The sequence below is a fragment of the Hoplias malabaricus genome, chromosome 11, assembly GCF_029633855.1.
Source record: "Hoplias malabaricus isolate fHopMal1 chromosome 11, fHopMal1.hap1, whole genome shotgun sequence".
Classification (NCBI taxonomy): Eukaryota; Metazoa; Chordata; class Actinopteri; order Characiformes; family Erythrinidae; genus Hoplias; species Hoplias malabaricus.
In genome coordinates this window covers 11833805-11856125 of record NC_089810.1, presented here as the reverse complement: position 1 = coordinate 11856125, position 22321 = coordinate 11833805, and the positions used below count along the sequence as shown (strand labels likewise).

At 40.7% G+C, this 22321-nt stretch overlaps 1 protein-coding gene across 3 annotated transcripts in view; it reads left to right on the top strand.

Annotated features, from left to right (window-relative positions):
- The window catches only part of cd276 (CD276 molecule), a 114571-nt gene that overhangs the window by 28078 nt on the left and 64172 nt on the right, over positions 1–22321 (top strand). For all 3 annotated transcript variants that reach the window (XM_066685073.1, XM_066685069.1, XM_066685072.1), the window contains exons 3-4: positions 1785–2132; positions 9574–9870. In XM_066685073.1, coding sequence (XP_066541170.1) covers positions 1785–2132; positions 9574–9870 — 645 coding nt within the window. The remainder of the gene's footprint in view (positions 1–1784; positions 2133–9573; positions 9871–22321) is intronic.

Sequence of the window (22321 nt, the reverse complement as noted above, 5' to 3'; positions counted from 1 at the left end):
TAGCTGCTTAAGGTGCACCCTGTCTTGAAACCAATGTCCACAAATCACCACAGAAAGGCTTAAAGAAAATGGGATGCTCTGGAAAAACCAACATTCAAAATGCTCAATGTCAAGTGCTGGCAAGAGGGGTGTGAAGTGGCAAAACTATGAGCCATGGAGTAATGTATCTCCATATAAACATTTCGAATGTGTTTGAGTGGCTTTTGTAGATCAGACCCAATCATCTAACATCAGACAACACTTGTATTCTTGTGGCTGTATGCCATCAAACCCCCACGAAGATATTCTAAAATCTCTCTTACGAGAATATAGGTTATTACTGTGGGAAAAAGGAATAAACTACTTATTAATATTCTTGATCTCAGTATCTGAAATCAAGTCTGAATTCATTTTCAGACTTGACCTCCTAGACTTGACCTAACCTCTTATTTATCACACAACGGTAACATCTCTTTATCTAGAACTGAAGAAACTGTTGTTGTTACTGTGCTTTTGAAGCTGATACGTGTTAATAACTGACTGCTTTGCCATGTGTTTATTTTTAAATATTAGTTTGTGCTGAAACACTCCTTTTAACTTCAGTGTGAATGGGTCAGATTATGTTTTCTTACATTGCTAAAGCATTCGATTCTTCAAAAGTTGTTGTCTGGTCATAGATTAAACCCCTAAAACTCATCTCTGTTCATCACAATGACATATTTAGAAGTTTACCACACCACACACACACCTGCCTTTATTTAATTACATTTTAATTAATCCCCTAAAACCTTAAAATGATCTTATAGCTGTAACTATACTTCTGCAGTCTCATTCAGCGCATGGATCTGTCAATTTGCACTCACCTGCAGCTCTAAAGGCCCTGCTCCATAGGTTGCTGAGAGTGATTCCCTAGGTCTGTGACATAAGACTCACTTTATGATCATTGTACAACCAAAGGTGACCTCAGCTTTTAATACATCCATGGCAGCGAACACACCCACACTAGTGATTAGGGACAGTGAACACACACACAGTAGTTGGTAGCCATCCTCGGCACCTGGACAGCACTTTGGGTGTACGGTTCTTCAAGGGTTCTTCAGCCATAGATATGTATGCCAGTTGTGTGGCTCGAACTTTTGACCTTCCGTGACCAAGCCTGCTCCTCCAACCATCAGGACACAGCTGCCCTAATTTTCCACAGGCTGTCCGAACTCACCTGCTCGAGGCTGACATTGGTACAAGGCTTTCAAAGCAGAAGTGCTCAGCAATGGCATTGACTTCATATTTTATTATATTTTGATACATCTTCTAGCAAATGAGAAACATCACAAGGACAAATTAACAAGATAACATCTCAATTTTAACTGGAGAGTGGGGTCTTTTAAAAGCCACTAGTAAAATGGCATGTGCATGAGTGGCTGTGTGTGTGGACAAGTGTCTGTTTGAATTTAACATGCTGATGTTGTTGCCTCAGATGTTGACTTACGAAAAGTACTAATTGGGAATTTTCACATTGCGTTATAGAAGTCAGATGCCGATTTATCAAAGCCTGACTACAAATAACTCAGTTTGATAATTCTTCATGTTGATAATGCAGGACATCAGAGGACTCTTCGTGATGACAATACAGAGCAGCACTGCCCTGTCTGAGCTTGTGGAGGCAAGGCCTTGATGTTTATAGCCTCGTTAAAATGCATCTTTTTTTTCTTCCTCTCTGTTTCAATTTCTTTTTTTGCTTTTTCTAACTCTGTCTGTTTTTCTCTCTCTCCTTATCTGTTTTTCTCTTTCCTTCTCTCTCTCTCCAGCTCTGGAAGTGCATGTTCCTGAGACTCCAGTGGTGGCGCGCTTCGGGACGGACATCATCCTAAATTGCACCTTCTCTGGGGTCACGGCCTTCAACCTGTCACAGCTAAGTGTGTTCTGGCAGCTGGGAGACACTCAGCGGAGTGTTCACGCTTACTGGGGGCAGCAGGACCAGCTGACTGACCAGGCTCCGAGATTTGCTAACCGGACCAGCCTGTTTCCGGAGAATTTAGGATCTGGAAATGCTTCCCTGCTGCTGAGGAAAGTCAGAGTTGCAGATGAGGGGACATACATGTGCTTCGTCAGAGTAGAGGATTACAACAAACAAGCCATATTCATGCAGGTTGCAGGTAATTGACCACATTTTCTTCATATATTTTCAGTGACCATAGACTCGCACAGAATTTCTCAGCATTTTCTGCAGTGTCACAGTAAACAAATGTTTTAAACCCTGAAAGAAAATATTAAGAACAGCAACTAAACTTCTGACCAAAAGTATAACCGTTATTTAAAGGTTGTAAACATGCCTGTTTGCCTCAAACAGTGGTGCTACCATAGTCCCTACCCAGACACATTTGAACCTAACCTGTGCCCATTTTGGAACTTACAGCCCAGTTATGGCAACGGCAAATGATGTGTTGGCCGGACATGGGCCAAATGTCATGAGCCAGGCTTGACTTAGGCTACAGCATGTGTTGTTTGTGCCTGACTTTGGCCAAAGTTTGATTTGGCCCAGATTTAATCCACAACACACATATATGTCTGGGCCGTATCATGTGGACCTGTGACTGAGCTGAGGCTGCCAGACTCACCCTGAGAAAACACCACCATTCAAGGTGAAATGTGGACCAATGAGATGGGGACCACATATGAGCCAAACATTCACTGTTATCTGGAATACGTTTTTTGATGAGGGTAGGGAGAAATTCTATAAAACTACAGCTGCACGAATGACAGAGCTACAGAACACGTTAAATATACATTCCCACTGTTGACATTTAAGGCCTTGCAAAGCCTTGCTCCCACCCATCTGTCCTCTCTTCTACATCCCTATGCCCCTTTGCTCAGACTCAGATCTGCTGATTCTGGTCTTCCAGCCTTCTGTGGTTTAGGCTTTATTCTGTGTGCGGCAGGTCTCTTAGTGTGGAACTATTTACCCTCTTCTGCCTGCTCTTCATCCCCTCCTTTCCATCTTCAAAGCCTGGCTAAAATCCTATCTTTTCTCAGAAGTCTCTCCCTCACTCTCTCTCTGATTCCTCTTTTTCCCCCTCTATACTCGATTGTAAAGCATAATTAAGTAGGTGAAAAGCACTACGTGTAGCTACTAAGTGTAGCTTATTATTATTATTATTATTATTATTATTATTATTATTTTAGAGCTGTTTAAAATGTCTTGCCCTTTTTTCAATCTAGTGATCAAAAGTCATGCTCCATTTTACACATATTTCTATGAGATGTGAATTTGATCACATATATCTGTCATTTGTGATTAGATTTCACCATAAAAATAAGGGTCACTATCTAGAAGATCTGACTAACTCAATTAGGGATGCATCGATCCGATAATGGGATTGGATATCGGCCTGATATGGACAAAATTAGCTGGATCGGGTGTCTGATAAAAAGGCCGATCCATGAGGCCGATCAATTCTCTTTCAATTCAAGTTATTTAAACTTATCATTTTTAGCTGCTACATTTTATTCTGAATTGCACTAAATCTTGCATGTTTACAATTTTTGATTACTGATTGTATTGACCAAGTTAAGCGTTTTTGAGTGTCTAGAAAGTTGCTAAGTGTAAATATAAATAAATAAAATAAATAAGCTATTTGTTTATTCTGCTAGATGTTTTTTATTTTGGATTTCTGTTTCACTAAATATTTAAAAATAAGATTGTTTACTTTCGTTTGTGGGTTTGACAAAGTGAAGCTACTTATTTTAATTTTTGTTTGATAGATTTAATTTCATAAAATATATGTCTCCTTTTATGTTTTGAATTTGAATGCTGTGCCTAGGTCCTGCACAATTGTTCATTTTAGTGACAAATAAATAGCATTTCAAGGCTCCGGGTGACTGTCTGTGAGGAGTGTGGTGTGTTCTTCCTGCATCTGCGTGGGTTTCCTCCGGGTGACTGTCTGTGAGGAGTGTGGTGTGTTCTCCCTGTGTCCGCGTGGGTTTCCTCCGGGTGACTGTCTGTGAGGAGTGTGGTGTGTTCTCCCCGTGTCCGCGTGGGTTTCCTCCGGGTGACTGTCTGTGAGGAGTGTGGTGTGTTCTCCCTGTGTCCGCGTGGGTTTCCTCCGGGTGACTGTCTGTGAGGAGTGTGGTGTGTTCTCCCTGTGTCCGCGTGGGTTTCCTCCGGGTGACTGTCTGTGAGGAGTGTGGTGTGTTCTCCCCGTGTCCGCGTGGGTTTCCTCCGGGTGACTGTCTGTGAGGAGTGTGGTGTTCTCCCTGTGTCTGCGTGGGTTTCCTCCGGGTGCTCTGGTTTCCTCCCACTGTCTAAAAACACACGTTGGTAGGTGGATTGATGACTCAAGTGTCAGTAGGTGTGAGTGTGTGAGTGAATGTGTGTGTGTTGCCCTGTGAAGGACTGGCGCCCCCTCCAGGGTGTATTCCCGCCTTGCGCCCAATGATTCCAGGTAGGCTCTGGACCCACCGTGACCCTGAACTGGATAAGGGTTACAGATAATGAATGAATGAATAAATAGCATTTCAGTACATTTATATTTGTGTTAATGTTTGTTATATTTTGTTAATATTTTTGTTAGTAAAGTCAATCTTTATGCCCCAAGTCTCTCCCAAAAGGTGAGGTATGTGGTTTATTAATTAAACAAAGGTATTGGATCAATAGTTTTTATATTGTGTCAGTATCTGAACTGAAAAAATCGAATCGGTCCATCCCTAAACTTTATATTAAATGTGTCTCCTACAAACCCTTGTTGTTGTGTGAAGGGCAGGAGTGTTACCTACTGTATCCAACACTTGAGGGATGTATCCTCTTGCTGGACTTGTATGCAGTCCACGGATTCACTGTACACCACACCTTACATTATTCAGACTCAGTATCCAATGTGAGATGCAATTCTGGCATTCAAACATTCTCGTTCCTCAAAAACATGTACTGCGATTTTCAGCGGGTTCAGGTAGTGATTCACTGCCTAATGCAGGGCTGTAGACTGCTCCGGAACGATGCCCCTTGATATTCCTCTCATATCCTTGTCTATGGGCTTTGACAGATTTTGCAATATATGAAAGAAATCAGAAGAATTCCTGTGAGCTTTATTATTAGCGTGAGCCTTGAGTGCGATTTGCCGGTTCATATTTTATTGCCTGCTGAGCTGCAAGGTCATCCAGCGATACAAAACACAACATCATGCATCATAGAAGAACATCAATACAGCAATACTTTCCTTCCTGCTGTACATGGACAACAGCGGTGAAGTTGCATGTCAGATGTATGGTGCAGGGTATAAAGAGTTGGGACCTGATCCTTGACCCGGACTCAATCACGGCGAAGGTCAATAACGTGTGATAAACAGGGACCGCGTCTGGGTCAACGTGCTGAAGCTTTGATGATGAAGTTCTGTTGTTTTAGGTGTTTTTTTTTTCTTTTCATGAGATTGATTGAGCACTCTAATCCTCTAAGAGGAGATTTGTCTGTCCAGGTATGGCCTTATGTGCTCATGTGCTCTTGTGCTCTTCTTCAGCTAAGTACACTGCCACTTAGGATGATACATTGTCATTCACCATTGATTGCATTTCTCTCTCTCTCTCTCTCTCTCTCTCTCTCTCTCTCTCTCTCTCTAAGTGCCTTTATCATCTCTAAGGTTGCACTACATTAAGCAGTGTTAACTCTCAAAAATCCATGGCTCTGAGTTTGCTGCTCTGGTCTTGGCTCTGATGGAGGAAAAACAATTTTCTTTCTGTCTCCTTCATCCTTTTTACATTCCTCCATTTTTTTTCTTTTTTCTTTTACGGTTTCTTTCATTCCTTTTCTGACTCCATATTTATTCTCTCTCTCTCTCTCTCTCTCTCTCTCTCTTTCTCTCACCCCCCTCTCTCTCTTTCTCTCCCTCTCTCTCTCTCCCTCCCTCCCTCTCTCTCTTTCTCTCCCTCTCTCTCTCTCCCTCCCTCCCTCTCTCTTTCTCTCGCTCCCCCCCACTCTCTCTCTCTCCCTCTCGCTCTCCCTCCCCCCCACTCACTCTCTCTCTCTCTCTCTCTCTCTCTCTCTCAGGCCGTTGTGTCCTAAAGATATATTTTATTATTGATATCTCTTTCTTATCCATTCCTAAACATTTTTTTATTATTATTTGTTTTATGTTGTGTTATCTTACTCTGCCTGTTCCTACAAATGAAACAGTTAGGACTCTGATGATTACATGATTTAGAAAAAAAAGATGATTTTATAGGTGTCTGATTGTGTATTAGTGTGTGTTATTATAAATATTCTGTGAATTTACATTATTCTGTTTAATACTTATTTTTATGCAATATTTTACGGGCATAATTCATTTCTTGGTTTTGGATGGAGCTTACTCCCAAAATTGTAGACTATACTTTGAGTCCACATGCTCAGAATTCTTTCATGTGCCTTTTGAAAATGTAAAGATCCCTCGTACAAGAACGGTGTCTATGTGCTTGTGCTCTGTTGGAGGATGTAGTCATATGTAAGTTTCTATGGTGATGTGTGTGTGAGATGTGTGTTTGTGAATGGATGTGTGTGTGTGTGTGTGTGTGTGTGTGTGTGTGTGTGAGAGAGAGAGAGAGAGAGAGAGAGAGAGTGAGAGTGGCAGAGGTCAAAGTCTCCCTGACATCAGTTCTCCTATTTCCTTTGGTATGTCGCAGCATCCCGATTGCCTTTCACCACCTTTTACCTGTGCCCCACCCCACTGTTTGCAGAGCAATGATTGGCTCTGGGATTTAGGCAGCCTCCCCACAGCTCAGGAGACATCGGTGCTATGATTCCTCCATCTGAGAGAAGCAAACCTTGCCAGCGTCCTTTATCCACAATCACTCGTTCTCTCTCACACACACACACTGCTTGATTTCCCATAGAGAAAGTGTGAAGGTCCCTCCTGGAGAGGATTGTGTGAGCTGAAGCTGTGCTGTAAGCATACGTATGTGTGTGTGTGTGTGCGTGTGTGTGTGTGTGTGTGTTGCTAAGCTCCCGGAATGTAATTAAGGCTTTAATAGCCATCATGTCAAGCTGTTCCCAGGATGTGGCACAGTGGTAGATGGCAAAGCTACATATTTACCACTCTCAAACACTCTGTGTAAATTATCAATTGCATCGCAATTTTCCCTCGAAAGATTCTAAATGGATTCACAAACATCAAAATGGTATCCTTATGTAGGCTCAGCATTTCCCTTAATGTAAAATATACACTCGTTTAGTCAGAAAATGTGAGAAATCAACAGCTGAGAAGAGGAGAAGAAAAAAATGCAGGATCTTATTTATGTTTGCCTTAATATATTATTAGGCCAGATTTTGACTATAAGAAATGAATGCCCTAAATCCAAACTTACCTTATGCAAGAACATGGGTTTGTGTCACCAAAGTTCTGACGATCTAAAAGCCTAATCCAGTAATATTCAGAGTTAAACAGTAGGTCCCTGGATTTACAGTAAATTGAGTCTTAAGGCAGAAAACACACCTCTTGACAGGGCAGCAGTCCATCGCAAAGCATCAAACACTCGCCAAGTCACACCTTAAAAAAACTTCTTATACCTTAAATAAATTCTACCTTAAATGTTTCATGAAGATTGTCATATTTTGACACAAAAAAAGGAAAACAAATGATCTAATCTTACTTAGATTTGATGACCACAGCTATTTAATGAAAAATATTTTAAAAAATGAAGTAAATAAATAAATAAGTAAGTAATTTTTTGGGATATAAAATTTGAATATTAAAAACATCTGTTTAAATTCTACTAGTTTTCATTCTCTTCATTACAGTGCATTGCAGTGGGTGCCTTTTTCTTGTTCTTTTGCACCTCCTCCTTCAGGTATTAGAACCCAGTTTATTAATGAGGTGTTTGGTTTCAATCACTCTTTAATTTAAAATTAATTACCTCTCTGAAAGAAGATGACCTTGTTGGGAAGTCAATTGGAGAAAATTCTACTCAAGTTAAAGGCTTTTCTGTCACTTGTAGTTTGGTCTTGGGTAGGAAATAACTAAAAGTTCAGGTACATTCTCTGGCTACTTTATTGGAAATCCCTAATATATAGCTTCCCGTTTCTTGTGTATAGTTCACCCTATAGGTGCGAGTTAAGTGTTGATTGGTTTGTGCTACTCCAGTTTAACACTTGTTCTTTAAGGTTCTACATACAGCACAATGATCATTCAGGGCTTAACTTAAAGATGACAGTTGGGGTTGTTGATGATGTTGTTGTAGGGTGAGCAAAATAGGCACAAGGGTTCAAGAGGTCAAAGTGTTCAAGGGGTTGGAGCGTTAAGAGCAGAATGGGACACTCGCACCCTTCAGGTGTTCACATCACTAAGGGTTAAATGTGAAACACCGTGCTAAAAGCCAAAATGGGCTTTCCTTTACAGAGTTGTATTAAACGCTTAAATATAAAGGTCTAGAGTTGTTGAGATAATTGATTATAATATGAATATTTGAAGGCTGTGACCTTCAAATTTCTGCTCTTTTACAAAATAAAAATAATCTCTCTCCCTATATTCCTCACTGGACACACCTGTTAATGCCTTTCTGAGGAGTTCACCACAGTTTTTCTATAAAATTATACACAAAATATCCAAGTTATTAAAGGCACAACACCACTGAGTTGCTCAGTATGTTCATTAAACAAGGCTGCGACCTCTTTTATAGAGCACCCTTTATCAAACAGACTTTTACACAGAAATGTAAATATTTGAGCAAAGAATATCTATGTTACCAGCGAGCAGCACGGTGTAGCAGTCACAGAGCTCCAGGGGCCTGGAGGTTGTGGGTTCGATTCCTGCTCCAGGTGACTGTCTGTGTGGTGTGGTGTGATGTGTTCTCCCTGTGTCTGTGTGGGTTTCCTGCGGGTGCTCCAGTTTCCTCCCACAGTCCAAAAACACATGTTGGTAGGTGGATTGATGACTGAAGTGTCCGTAGGTGTGAGTGAATCTTTAAGTTTGTGTGTTGCCCTGTGAAGGCCTTGCGCCAAATGATTCCAGGTAGACTCTGGACCCACTGCGATTCTGAAATGGATAAGCAGTTACAGATTATGAATGAATGTTACCAGCAATGCGACCATATTTATTTATTATCAAGTGTTTTTTAAAATATAAAAGAACTTTAAACATTTATCAACATTAAATTAACACTGTTAATATGAAAGGAGCTGCCTGATGTTTATGTTTACTCAGGTCTTAATAAAGATAAAAGATTCTAGCTACAATTAAAGGGTTAATGAATCTCCATTTTCAAGGCGTCTGGCATCTTGGTTTCTGTTAGGAACGTCACAGGCTCACAGTGGAACATCACAAATGTGTTTTCTGCTGCGGACTTACGGGAGGGGCGCGTAAAGTGCACAGGAGGGGCGATTGTGAGCACCCTTGTTGAGGGAAATCAATTGGAACACCCTAAAGCCTTGCACGGCCATTTATGTTGCATTAAATGTCTTGCCCAAAGTCTCTTACTGTTATAACATGGCGTTCCTGCCCGAGCTGGCAGCTGAACCTCAGTCTGCAGAATGTTGTTATCCACTATCCACACACTGGGAAATAACTGATAAAAATGTCTGTGTAGATGAATATAAGTGAGTGGATTGTAAATCTTATATCCGTTTCTTTTTGGCAGCCCCCTACTCTAAACCAGCAGTGACCTGGGAGGCAGATGCCAACCCTAAGCCAGGCGATGAGGTAGCCCTGACCTGCCTCGCATATGGAGGGTACCCTGAGGCCGAGGTACTGTGGCAGGACGGCAGTGGACGTAACCTCACTGAGAACTTCACAGTGTCTACGGTAGCCAACGAGCAGGGTCTCTTCACCATCAAGAGTGTTCTGACTGTGATCCTGGAGCCTAACAGCACCTACAGCTGCAAACTGACCAATCCACTGCTGGGAGACGAGGGCCATGCATCAGTCACCATCACAGGTGAGCAGACGTGACGGCGGTCAATCAGCGATCATGCTGTTTAATCACTTAACTGCAGTTCATGCTGTGTTTAACTGTGACACAATGTTCTCCGTGTCGTTGTCTCCCACAATAACATCTGTTCCAGCTCTAAATGCTTTTACAAATCATTCAGAAGTTAATCAAAACAATCTAAAGTCTATCAAAAGTCAATTAAAATTTCAGCTCTGATAGCTACCCTCCCCCTGTTTCTCACAGCTATTCTTTTTGCCAAGCGAAATGGGAAGAAAATAATGAATTGTCCAATTATGGTCCAATAAGCATAGCCATCAGTTCTGTTCCATTGTTGAATGAATTGAGTGGATGATTATTTCACAGATTATCTCTATGAAATTAGAACGAGCCCTCATCAGAGATTTTGCACTTAACGCAGGGCTGAGGTTTGAAAAAGGAGGTCTAGCTGCGGCTGCCTTTAGTGTCAGCTTAGCCCGGATATTCAGCCCCCAGGGCAGTGGGCAGGATTCAGGGCTGAAAGTGAAGTAGAGGTCAGTGGGGTCATAAGGTTGAGCTCCAGTGGTCTGGTAAATTGTGAAGCTGTCTGGGACAGGGATGGGGCTGACTGTGAGAAAGATGAAGGCGGATAGGCTTCACTTAACTCTGATGGTTAACAGCCACTGGACAGAGATGCTAATATTCTCCAGTGGTGAAATCTCCATATGGCCTTTATCCTGAAGACATGTTGACTTTATGGCTAATCAAATTTGTTCATCTATTTAATTTGGATGTACTAATTGAGTAATTGGAAGTGTGGCAATATGTCTTCATGGAGCAATGTTGAAATGCTTCGATTTCTTCATGACCAATGTGGCACATCACACATAGCCAGTGTGGCAGTGCAGAACATTTAAAAAAAATCTTCACTTTGCACCAGAAGAGGCTTCCTGGCCCTGGGGCCTGTCTTGAGGACTCCTCCCCAAGCTAAAAGTGACTAGCTGGGCGGAAATAAAGAAATTCCTCTCGCACTACGAGCTTGTCTCATCTGGAAATGGCCTTTGAGGACAAAGAGGCGAAAGCCTTGACATCAGTTAAAACCTTTAGGAGGGAGCAGCCTTCTGCAGGTTCTCTTGCACTGTCCTTGCCTCCATCCAAATCAGTATTAGGGACTGTGCTACTGATATTTAGTGTCATTGTAAAGCTAGTTTTTGTTGTGATTGGCTCTAAAAGCTCAATGGCCCAAAGGGTTAATGCTGTTGTTGCCTTGGTGTGAGTTGTTGATGTTGGTACAAAACTTTGTATCTCCATTTTTATTTATTTATTTTGAAATAATTAGAGAATACTGATGTTTACCCTATGCCCTACCTTCATGACAAATGGTCTTAACAGTTGAAACTCACCAAAATGGTTAACCAAAATGTGTGAGTGTGTGTGTGTGGGGGGGGGTTCAGGAATGTCATACACTTTTTGAATATGTTTTATTTACAGATTCCTCTCTAACAAATGGGAAGCCATTTCCTAACATGCCAAGAAAAGTCATCTTAGCTATGAGAAAACAAGTAAACTTAAGTTTTAGACTGACGCCACTGGCATAAACTGGAGTGTAGGCTGCGAGGAATTAGTGCCTGCGCCCTTGAGTGTGCCCCTGCTCAGGAAAATGAATCTATCATGTACAACTGTAATTTTTTAAAAAATTGTTATTTATTTTATTACCAATTTAGATTACTTTTTACTGCATTAATTCATAATGTAACTGTGTGGTCATATTTAGATTTACATTGAAGTCCTCAGCATTATTTCGATATCGAGATGTAATTCTACAAATGCCCATGATTGTGAAGTGATTATAAAGCATTTAGTTGGCAGTAGAAAATCAGAAATGGTATTTTCCATGAATCAAAGTTGAGAAAATGCTGGTTCAGTTTTTGATCTTTGGTCTGATTTGCAGAATCAAACTAAAGCTAAGTTTGAACACACTCACTACACTCAACTAAGATCCAGAACTGCATGGTCAGAATCAGCTTTATCAGCAACAATATACACATCGCAAGCAGACATGTTTAATCTGTGGTATGAAAAGTCCCCAGAGTGAGCAGGTTGTAAGCTGTAGTCCCAGCTCTGCCCACCCCATCTGTAGCTCCATCAGTGTGGCCACCACAGTCCTAAAACCTGTTGGTAAACAAGTGGCGGCCTGCGTCTCCGAGCTGCGAGATCACGCAGGCCTTGTTTGATATGAAAATGTATTTGAGTTTGTTTACAACAGCTGCTGTATGCTCAACAAATCGGGTAATTAATTTTGACCTAGCACAGCTAAGCTATGTTTGTGTGGATGGTAAATGTAGTGTGATTGCCTGCGTTGTTTTCTGTTTATAGCTGTCAAAATCAGATTGGAAGTGCACAAATGAAAAAAAATATCTAGAAGGCACTGTATTGTAAGGGATTACAACATTTACAAGGCTTTTCTGTTGAAACCATTTCATAAAATGTTTCTAGTTTGCTAATTTGGGAGTAGTAGCAGAGCTGTGGTCAAGACCATCTTGAACCAAACCGTCTTCAAAACCAAGCATCATTAATTTGTAATTGTTTCAATAGAACTTACTTGATCTTTTCCAACTATCAAATGGGCTCATTTAAAAGAGAGCTGTGTTCCTTAAGGGGCAGCATGGTGGTGCAGCAGGAAGTGTCGCATTCACACAGCTCCAGTGACCTGGAGGTTGTGGGTTCAAGTCCCGCTCCGGGTGACTGTCTGTCCGTGTCTGCGTGGGTTTCTTCCTGGTGCTCCGGTTTCCTCCCATGGTTCAAATCACACATTTGGTAGGTGGATTGATGACTAAAAAAGAAAAAGTGTCCTTAGGTGTGAGTGTGTGTCACCTTGCGAAGGACTGGCACCCCCTACAGGGTGTGTTCCTGCCTTTTGCCAAGTGATTCCAGACAGGCTCTGGACCACCACCACCCTGAACTGGATAAGTGGTTACAGACAATGAATTAATTTTTTCCAAATGATTCAAGAATTCAGAGATTGTCGCAGCTGTGTTGTTCCAGTACAGAGTAATTTTCACTGTTCTAGTGCTATTACACAATAAAAACATTGCAAAATAAAGGAGATAATAACACAAACCAGCTATACAATGTCTCAAACACCACTTTTTATTTTCATGTCTACCACAAATGTAATTCAGTAAATCACTTCTAATTCTAATAATTCCTCCAAGAAATGCCCCAAAATCTTCTATAAATCTTTCCTAGATGAATAAAGATTCTTACTGCAGCGAAAATGAGAAAACTGCCTATACCCAGAGTATAAACTTAGATTATACATATATATTCTTAAACCTAGTTGGTTACGACTGAATTTGGTTAAGCGAGTGTGTGAGATCAAGTCCTAGCTATAATATCATCAAGACATGTCATGGCTGATAGTAAAACCTCTTCATTCCATAGAAACTGATTTGATCACTAGAGCACTAAAGTCTACTAACCAATCCCAGTAAGTTGTTCTTCAAATGTATATCCAAATACATACTGTTCGACAGCGCAGAGAGTCATGACATGTGTTTTAATAAAGTAGCAGTGTGGAAGAAAATACTGCGGTGAAGTTGAGTAATAAATAAAGTTTGGGCTGCAATCAGAACACTGTTCATCTTCAGAGAGAGCCAATAGGAATCATATTACTGAAGAGAAGAGACAGTCTGTTTAACATTCAAAAGAGAGAGTTCCAGTCGAGCAGACAGAGACCCGGAATCAGAACAAGCACATTAAAATGTCACACTTTTCCTCAAATTCTGATTGAAAAATTACAGTAGAAATGCAGCCGCCAGACGAGTGAAGATAGAGTAAGGAGCTCTGGCTTCAGGGAGAGTTGGACTTCTCCGGCTCACACTCCCATCTCCAGGTGATGACACTTGGTCCAAATTTGTATTCAACAATAAGCCTGCGCTGAAGGAGAATCTGCTCTGTAAAGCAGTTGGGATTATGCAATTAATTGTGACTTTTTCAGTAAGAAACAAAGGGTTGATTAAAATTAGAGCTGGCTGGAATAGGATTTTACAGGCTTTAAATGCCACTCTGTATTTCCAAAGAAGCATTGTAATATTCCTTTTTAAATTTGAGGGACATTACTGACTTCATGCTGCATGAACTGTGCTGTATTATGCACTCTTTTCTGTTGCTTATGGAAGCCTGCTTCTGCCACATAAGTAGTAATAGCAAAGGCATTTTCCATTAAAATGTAAGTTGCTATCTCAATATTTTGAGATACTGTATCTTTATTTAGAGCTATGTACTATTTCAGTACATTGACTTAGTATCTCTAAAATAATGAGACGCTATCTCAAGGTAATGAGATATCAACTTGCTTGTAATGAATATTTTATATGAAAATAGGTGTTTCTTTTTTATTATGTTAAGTGGCAGAAACAGGTTTCCATAATCACTGAACTTGCTACTGTTATGAATATTTCACATTCATTATGACTCTTAGACTGAAATATACTGTGATCTCTGCTGCTCTTGGTGATACCTAGTGACAGTTTACTACCCCATGAGAGAGAGAGAGAGAGAGAGAGAGAGAGAGAGAGAGAGAGAGAGAGGGAGGAATACATCCTGTTTCAGCACATGTCCTGTTGTAGAATGCCACCCCCCACCCACCAAAAAAAATTACAGTGCTCTCAGGCCCTTCTTTTCTGACTCTGAAGGCCCCAGCTTTGGGGGATGTTTAAGTAATTGGCTCTCAAGGAGGCTGTAGCTATCGACCTCTAGATGTCTGAGGTATGAAGCACAAACTATAAAATGAGTAAATGGGGGCAGAGGGATGATTAGGGGAGAGAGAGAGAGAGAGAGAGAGAGAGAGAGCTAGATGGAGGATGAAATAAAATAGGATGAAGAAAGGGAAGGAGGGAGAGGGAGGAAAGGAGAGTGAGGGAGAAACGGTGGGATAGAGGTAAATTGAGATGTGAGAGAGGGGAATTGACAGTGCGCAATGGCACTGGCTGTAGTCTCTCTGTGTGTGTGTGTGTGTGTGTGTGTGTGTGTAAGAAAGAGAGTGTGTGAGCTGTACAGAGGCTTTTTGAAAGCTAAATAGAAAGACTCTCTCTCGTTTCTTCCTCCCCACTGACTGTCCACTGGACCCTGCACTTTAAAAAACACACTGTCTGTCCCACTAGCTCAATTTTGAGGTCCTTTACTGTCCTGGACAACGTCTAGGTCTTAGAATGATTGGTATATGATACCATATGTATGTACAAGGGCAGTTAAATATTTAAAAATGCATTCTATATACGTTATAACAATGCCTCAGTACACCTTTATAATACCTGTTTTACACTGGTCACTATAGAACTGTAAACGTATGGTACATTGTTATCAGTAGCGAAGCTCACCTCATCATCTAAGTCACATCAATTCACCTAATAACAATGATGAACATTAATATGATTCAATGAGAGTAAATACTGCATGTTCCAACTTGGGGAAAACTATCCTCTCATTTTTCTTTCAATGCTACGTTGCGTTCTGTTTCTAAGGAAAAAAGGCACTTTCCGTTTTTGCTGTTGCTGTTTGTTAGTTTCTCCCCCATGAACGTGTGTAGTCTGCTGAAACTCTCATATTGCACACAGTGATGTGTTTTGCTTCAGATGCTTCAGACTATTTTTGTGCTTAACAAATTCACTGCAATACAGTAGCTGGAAATGATTTAGTTTTTTATTAGAACAGCCTTAATGGAACACTCCATTTAAAAGCTGTATTTGAATGAGAAGGAGGGTGAATAATAATTAGAATAGTTTTTGAAGATGCATTAAAAAGATTAATATTAGAAGTGTTTAGTGAATGATAACTTCCAATGCCACTAAATGTTGCTCATAAATGTTTGGGTGCTAAGAACAAAATTCATTCATTATCTGTAAGCGCTTATCCAGTTCAGGGTCACGGTGGGTCCAGAGCCTACCTGGAATCATTGGGCACAAGGCGGGAACACACCCTGAAGGGGGTGCCAGTCCTTCACAGGGCAACACAGACATTCACTCACACCTACTTTTGAGTCGCCAATCCACCTACCAACATGTGTTTTTGGACTGTGGGAGGAAACCGAAGCACCCGGAGGAAACCCACACAGACACAGGAAGAACACACCAAACTCCTCACAGACAGTCACCCCCGGTGTGGGAATCGAACCAACAACCTCCAGGCCCCTGGAGCTGTGTGATTACGACACTACCTGCTGCACCACCGTGCCGCCCGCTAAGAACAACATCACTTATATAAACACTAATGACAACATTTACGACAACACAGCCTTGTGGGAATTACTCCGAAACCCACCTATAACTCTTCTTCACTCAAACCTTTCAGGTGTTTAAATTACCTTTGAGCCTAAAGAGTTTCAATATGAACTTTAATAGTGGCTTGGTAAAGAAATCTGTGAAAGTATTAATGAACATGAAGCTAAATAAATGCAGTGATTAACAAATAATACAGGTACTTATTTTCTGAAAAGTAATCATCAAACCAGGGCTGTAGCATCTAATCAACATTATCAAAATCATCACTAATTATTAAAAAGTGTTGACAACAAATCTGTTGTTGTTTAGTTGGCTTGTTGGCTTTGTGTTCTTTATTAAACATCTGGCTGAAAAACAGGATTAGACAAATGGTGGAGACTACAGTACAGGGTTGTGCACATGTGTTTTCCAGTGTATTCCAGGGTATTGATCAGGCTCTTTCTGTGTGCTCAGAAATATAAGATTCGCTTATATCATGTTTCAGCAAACCATTAGTTTGTTGGTGGTAACCATTAGTAAATCCGGGTACTGTTTTTTAAATAATTAAATCTGGATCAGAAATATCATCCCAACTCATCCCACCATCACTCCAAAAGCACACTTTCACTGGTCTGCTGCCCAGTGATGGAGGCCTTTATACCTTTCTAGCCAACACTTGGCATTGGATTCAGTGACCTCAGGCTCATGTGCAGGTATGCCAAAGCCTCCCATTCTACTGGCAGTGCGTTTGTGTGTTGTACAAGCTGTTTTTGCACAACTGTGTCATCTGTAGGTTCATGTTAAATTAGGGGGAATGACTCATTAGAAAAAGTATCTACAAATGTTTGGACATATCTGTATGAGAGAGAGAGGAAGGTGTCACAGCTCTGTTTTCCTTCTGAATGTAAAGCATGTAAATCAGGAGCTCTGTTCTAAGCGCCTACACTCTCTCTCTCTTGCTTTCTAATGAATTTTCCAGAGCGAAGCTTAAACTGCCTGCAGTGCTGCCCCCGGGCTCTTTGCTGGGGGTTTATGGGAGTTTTAGCTTCCTCAGGTTTGGTAAGTCTATGAAGGTCAGTGTGTTTTAGATGTTTCTCACATACCACATGTCACCATACCTTGGAGTTTTCAGCTCTCCCATTCTGGTTTGGTTAATTTGTATGTTAATAAATGCAGAACATTTTCTGCTTATTCTCTGCATATGTAAAAATCAGAACACTGGCCCAAAGAAAAACAGTATTCTAAAGTATACGTTTTTTTCTAAATGTTAAAAGGACCAAGAAAACCTGTGTAAATAGGAGAATATTGTAATACAATGTGAATCAGGAGAGCTTTCTAGAACAGGAGAATAGGACAGTGGCAGAACACACTTGAAAAGTGCTGGGTGCAAATAGGGAGAACACCCTGGAAGAGAAACAAGAAAAAAGAAAACTAGGCAAACCTTGTTTTGCCGGATCACCATTATCCATATAGCCATTGTCACAGAGGTGTTTCTGGAATTTCAAAAACAGGGAAGCCCAAAATACAAATGAAGCTTTGGTGCTTCATAATAATGTCTTTGTTTACATGTGGTTTTTATTATGTAATTGTGTTGTACAGAAAATATGGAGGGCAGGACTTATGAATGCAGAAATGAAAAAAGAAGCAAAAGGATTTGTTCATAATATAACACAGACATCAGTGTTTTTCTTGTTCATTTTATTTAAAAATAAATACTAGATGATCTACCACCATAGAACAATGAAGGCCAAGAATGTTTTGTTGATTTTAAGAATTACAAGTACTTATTTATCCAATGTAACTCGCTAGAGTAAAGCACATGGAGGTTAATGTGGCTGTGCACAGATATATGTGGTTTTATAAACACACTAACGCCACAAAGTCTCCCCACCACTTCTCATTACAATATTTCAGGCAAAGACACACACTCACGTGAAATAAGACTCTCTGTGAGATATAACATATGTGTAGATGTTGCCGAGTTCTGAGCCGTCCTGCTGAGCTTGTGAACAGTGGATTAATGTAACTAACGCAGAGCCAAACACAACCCCAGAAACACACACAAACGGAGCGTGTTCCTATTTTATTTTCTATTATCTGTTTATATGAAACGTTGTAAATGACCCATCGTCTAGCTCTACTGGGCAATAACACTGTGCTCTGAGCTCGTTCTTGAGTTGCTGAACCTCGACACACCCACGGACAAAGCCATGGTTTGCGCTGAAGAACATACTGTACTTTGGTTCTAGCTAGAATTTTTCTGGTTTGTGAACCAGTTTATGTCTGTGGAAACGTGCCGAACGGTTCCATATTTAGTTCACGAAAGGAGTAAAGGGGTAAAGTGTCACTGTCCAAAGAAAAACATGTATTTTTGAAGTATTAACCTCATAGAAGAAAGAAAATAAATGTTTTAATTTCAATCAAAGTCAGTGTAATATGATTTTAATCCTAGCTCTTTTGGAGAATATTGTTGGACAGATCCATATTTTTGCAGTTGATGGGTGCTTACTAATGTAGTGCTATTAGTGTAGAGCAAGGGTTTCTTTGTGTTTTCTGGGTGCTTATCTGCCTTAGCATTTGTTTGATGGTCTTTCTTGGTGTAAGTGTTTTTTAAGAAGTGTGTATAGTGTTCTAGTATTTGTTCGATTACTGTGCTTTGATGCTAGACATTTTGAGACCAAGGCAGTATGAGGTTTAGATGAATTCACTTCAGACAGAGCTCACAGAATGCACCACAGACAGAGGCGATGCTGGTATTATGGCAGTGTTTCTTGTAATGTTAGTGTTGCTAGGAATGATGCAGTTTTGGTGGTAATGGTGCATTGTAACTCTAGTAAGGCAATACTGGTATTGTAGTTGTGTTGATGTTGCCATGGCAATTAGGGCAAAGTGATGGACGGGCAGTGATGGAGCTTGGACAAAGGCTGAAACCCCTCAGATTTCTTTTAGTCCCATGCCAGCATGGTTTGGCGTGCACACACACACACACACACACACACACACACACACACACACACACATATCTCTTTATTCATCCAAACTTTGATAGCAGAGCTCTGAGCAGATAGGTTTATTCCAGTGCAGCTGGGCAGTGGGAATATCGCTCTGCTGTGTTTTCCCTTCATTATCTTTTCTTCCAGTCTCTCTCTCTCTCTCTCTCTCTCACACACACATTTTTCCCTATCTCTCTCTTTCATCCTCTCTCTTTTATGTCCCCCTCTTTCTTTCCCTCTCTCTCTTTCTGCTCTGTTCCACTGCATATCCTAACATATGTATCGTCCTAAATTACTACCTGACAGAGCCAGGGACAGTTAGCAGGAGCTCAACAAAATGAAAAACGCACGAGAGGGGAGGAGGAAAAGTGGATAAGAGAAAGGTGAGGCAAAAGGAGACGTGAAACAAGGAAGGGTAATAGAGATGGTGAGCGGAGAGAGATCGAGAAGCGAGAGAAAGCATAGCGTAACCGAGATGAAGAGAGAAGAAAAAAGAGAGAATGGAGAGAGGGAGGGAGAGAAAGGTGGAAAAAGGAAGACTGAAAGAGAAATGGAGAGAGGGCGGAGGGGAATAAGAGGGATGGAGGGTAACAGAGAGAGAGGTAGAGAGAGAAAGACAGAAATATGGAGGAAAAGAGAAGGTCTGAAAGAGGGATAGAGTGAGGGAGGAGGGGAATAAGAACAAACGGAGACAGAGAGAGAAATGAAAAACACTAGGGGAGACAGAAAAGTGAAAGGGAGCAGAAGCAATGAAAGAAAGAGAGAGAGAGAGGAAAAGAGAGCGAACGGAAAGCTAGAGATGGAGCTAAGAACAAAACGTATTAGTCCTTGTTCTCTTCTTCTTGCCACTTCTTTTCAGGTCTAATTTAAATGTAATTAGCGCATACAGAGGCAGTGGAAACAGCAGTGTAAATGAGTGGGCTGTCAGCAGAGCAGCACTCCGCTCGGTTCCCCTGATGGAGCTGTGGATTAATTACTGTCTTAAGCACAAACAGCACTTTCTCCATGTGAATACTGTCCTTCTCTGCCCCACCGCACCACCACACCTCTAATAAATAACCCCAAAACAAAGCTGCAGAGGTGGAAAAGGGCTGTTTTAGCGGGAAAAATATCATTCACTGCAGGTGAGCATGGCCTGAAGTGAAACACATTAGTCAAAAGCTCCCTCTCTCTCTCTCTCTCTCTCTCTCTCTCGCTCGCTCGCATCCTTCTCATAGTGGTTCTGTTGAACTGTACTCCTTTTCATTGGAAAAACAGTGAATGCTAATAAGCTTTGGAGTTAGGCTTAGTTTTGTTAACAACAAGCTGCACAATATGCTCTAAAGTTCATAGCAACCCCTTATTATTTTGAATTCATCTACTTTAGAGCACATTCACACTCATTGTGGACACACATTGACACACATCTTCACAGAAAAAAACAGAAATAAAATAATAAACTGGAGAAGCCGCACATTAATCTAATAAGGTACCACTCCCCAGTGCTGAATGTTGGCTAGAGGGGTGTGAAGTGGAGTAAAGGAGCACCATTCTACAGCTTTGTGATGAGTTGGAATCGTCCTGCATCGGTTCCAAAACTCAGTAAGGTTCATGCGATTTCTAAAAGCAGTGTTTTCACTAATTACATGTAGAGTCTGTTACTGCAGCAAAGAGAGTAAACCACTTTTTTGTACCCTTTGTTTTAAGTAGGATTTGTGGCCATTTGTGACCAACACAATTCCTGACTCTAAAAATCACACCAAAGCAGATGCAAAGACTACTGACATTTGTTTGTGTCCAAAAGTGATGCTACACCAGTTCTGACTCCAGCAGTGGACCGAATCTAATCTCTATTCACCTCAGCACCTGTTGGTTTGACCATCTTTCACACCACACCTGAAACAACAAGAGTTGTACTAGCAGTTTTCAGACCTGATTATATTATTTCTCTCTGGGAGGAAATGACCTCTGTTTGTCATCGAAGCATCCGCAACATGTTTTAATGGGCCAGGACAACAGTGGAATCCAAAAGGATAGTTTGTTTATGTGTGTGTGTGTCTCACACAGCCCCGTTAAATCCTGTCAGAGAGATTGGTTTCGCACGGACTGTCATTTGCCTTGGCTCAGCGATATAAAATCATATTAGTCTCAGCGTTTTTACTAAACACTAAATAGAGAATAGTCTCCTAAAAATGCCCGAGCCGTCCCTACCAAAACGCACTCTGCTCAATTATTTACGTCCTTTTATTTTTTAGGTTTAACTCTCCAGGAGATATAGGCACAAATTAGTGTTCCACAAAGGATGCTCGCCACCTTTTTAAATTACTTTTGTTCTGGGCTTTAGAACAGTCTAAATCAATGTCGGCCTACACACAAAGACCATTGTCTTTGGTGTAATGTATTTTCAATTAGGCGCTTGCCTGGAGACTTGACTGTCCTGGGGTTTGCTGTTTGTTTATTTCTTTTTTTTTCTCTGTAGTTTACTCCAGGGGCCAGTAATCGATTGCATACTTAAGCATGGCCACAGCGTGACTCCCTCCCTGGCAAAGTTGGCACATTTCTTGGAAAGCGGAAGTTCTACTCTTAAATCTTTTGCCATTTGCCAAAACTATACTTTACGTCCATTGATAACAAGGATGGACTGTCAGGATATAGCTTGATTATATCAGTAATGTTTGACCGCTTTTACCAAGAGTGTTACAGTATTGGAAGCAAATTTGGTTTGTACGTTAGCCCAGATTTCTATTTCTAAGCTACATAGGGTGCTATAGAAATTCTCATAACGTTTTATGCTTCAAATGCTCAACACAACAGACTTTACAGCCTTGGCTTTATTCTACTCAGTAAGGTTCTTTGTGTTTTACTTGTGTATACTTTACTTATACCTTTATTATATATTGCTTGAGCGTGTTTGATGCCTAAAGTTTACTTCATTAAATTTGCACTAGATCTACACCATTAAATAAAGAACATCTACCTTATAATTAGAAAATATCAGTCCTCTGATGTAGCTCCATTACTCAAGGCTATATATTATTATATATATATATATATATTATTATGTATTCCGCCTTGCACCCATTGATTCCGGGTAGGTTTTGTAATTAAATACGACATATTATGAAAATTAATATTTTAGGTTAATCAATGCACTGATCATCTGTAGATAAATTGATCACTAAATGTTCATTAGCACCAGCCCTAATGCCAGATGATCATTCAGTTACTGACATGTGTTCACTTCATTTT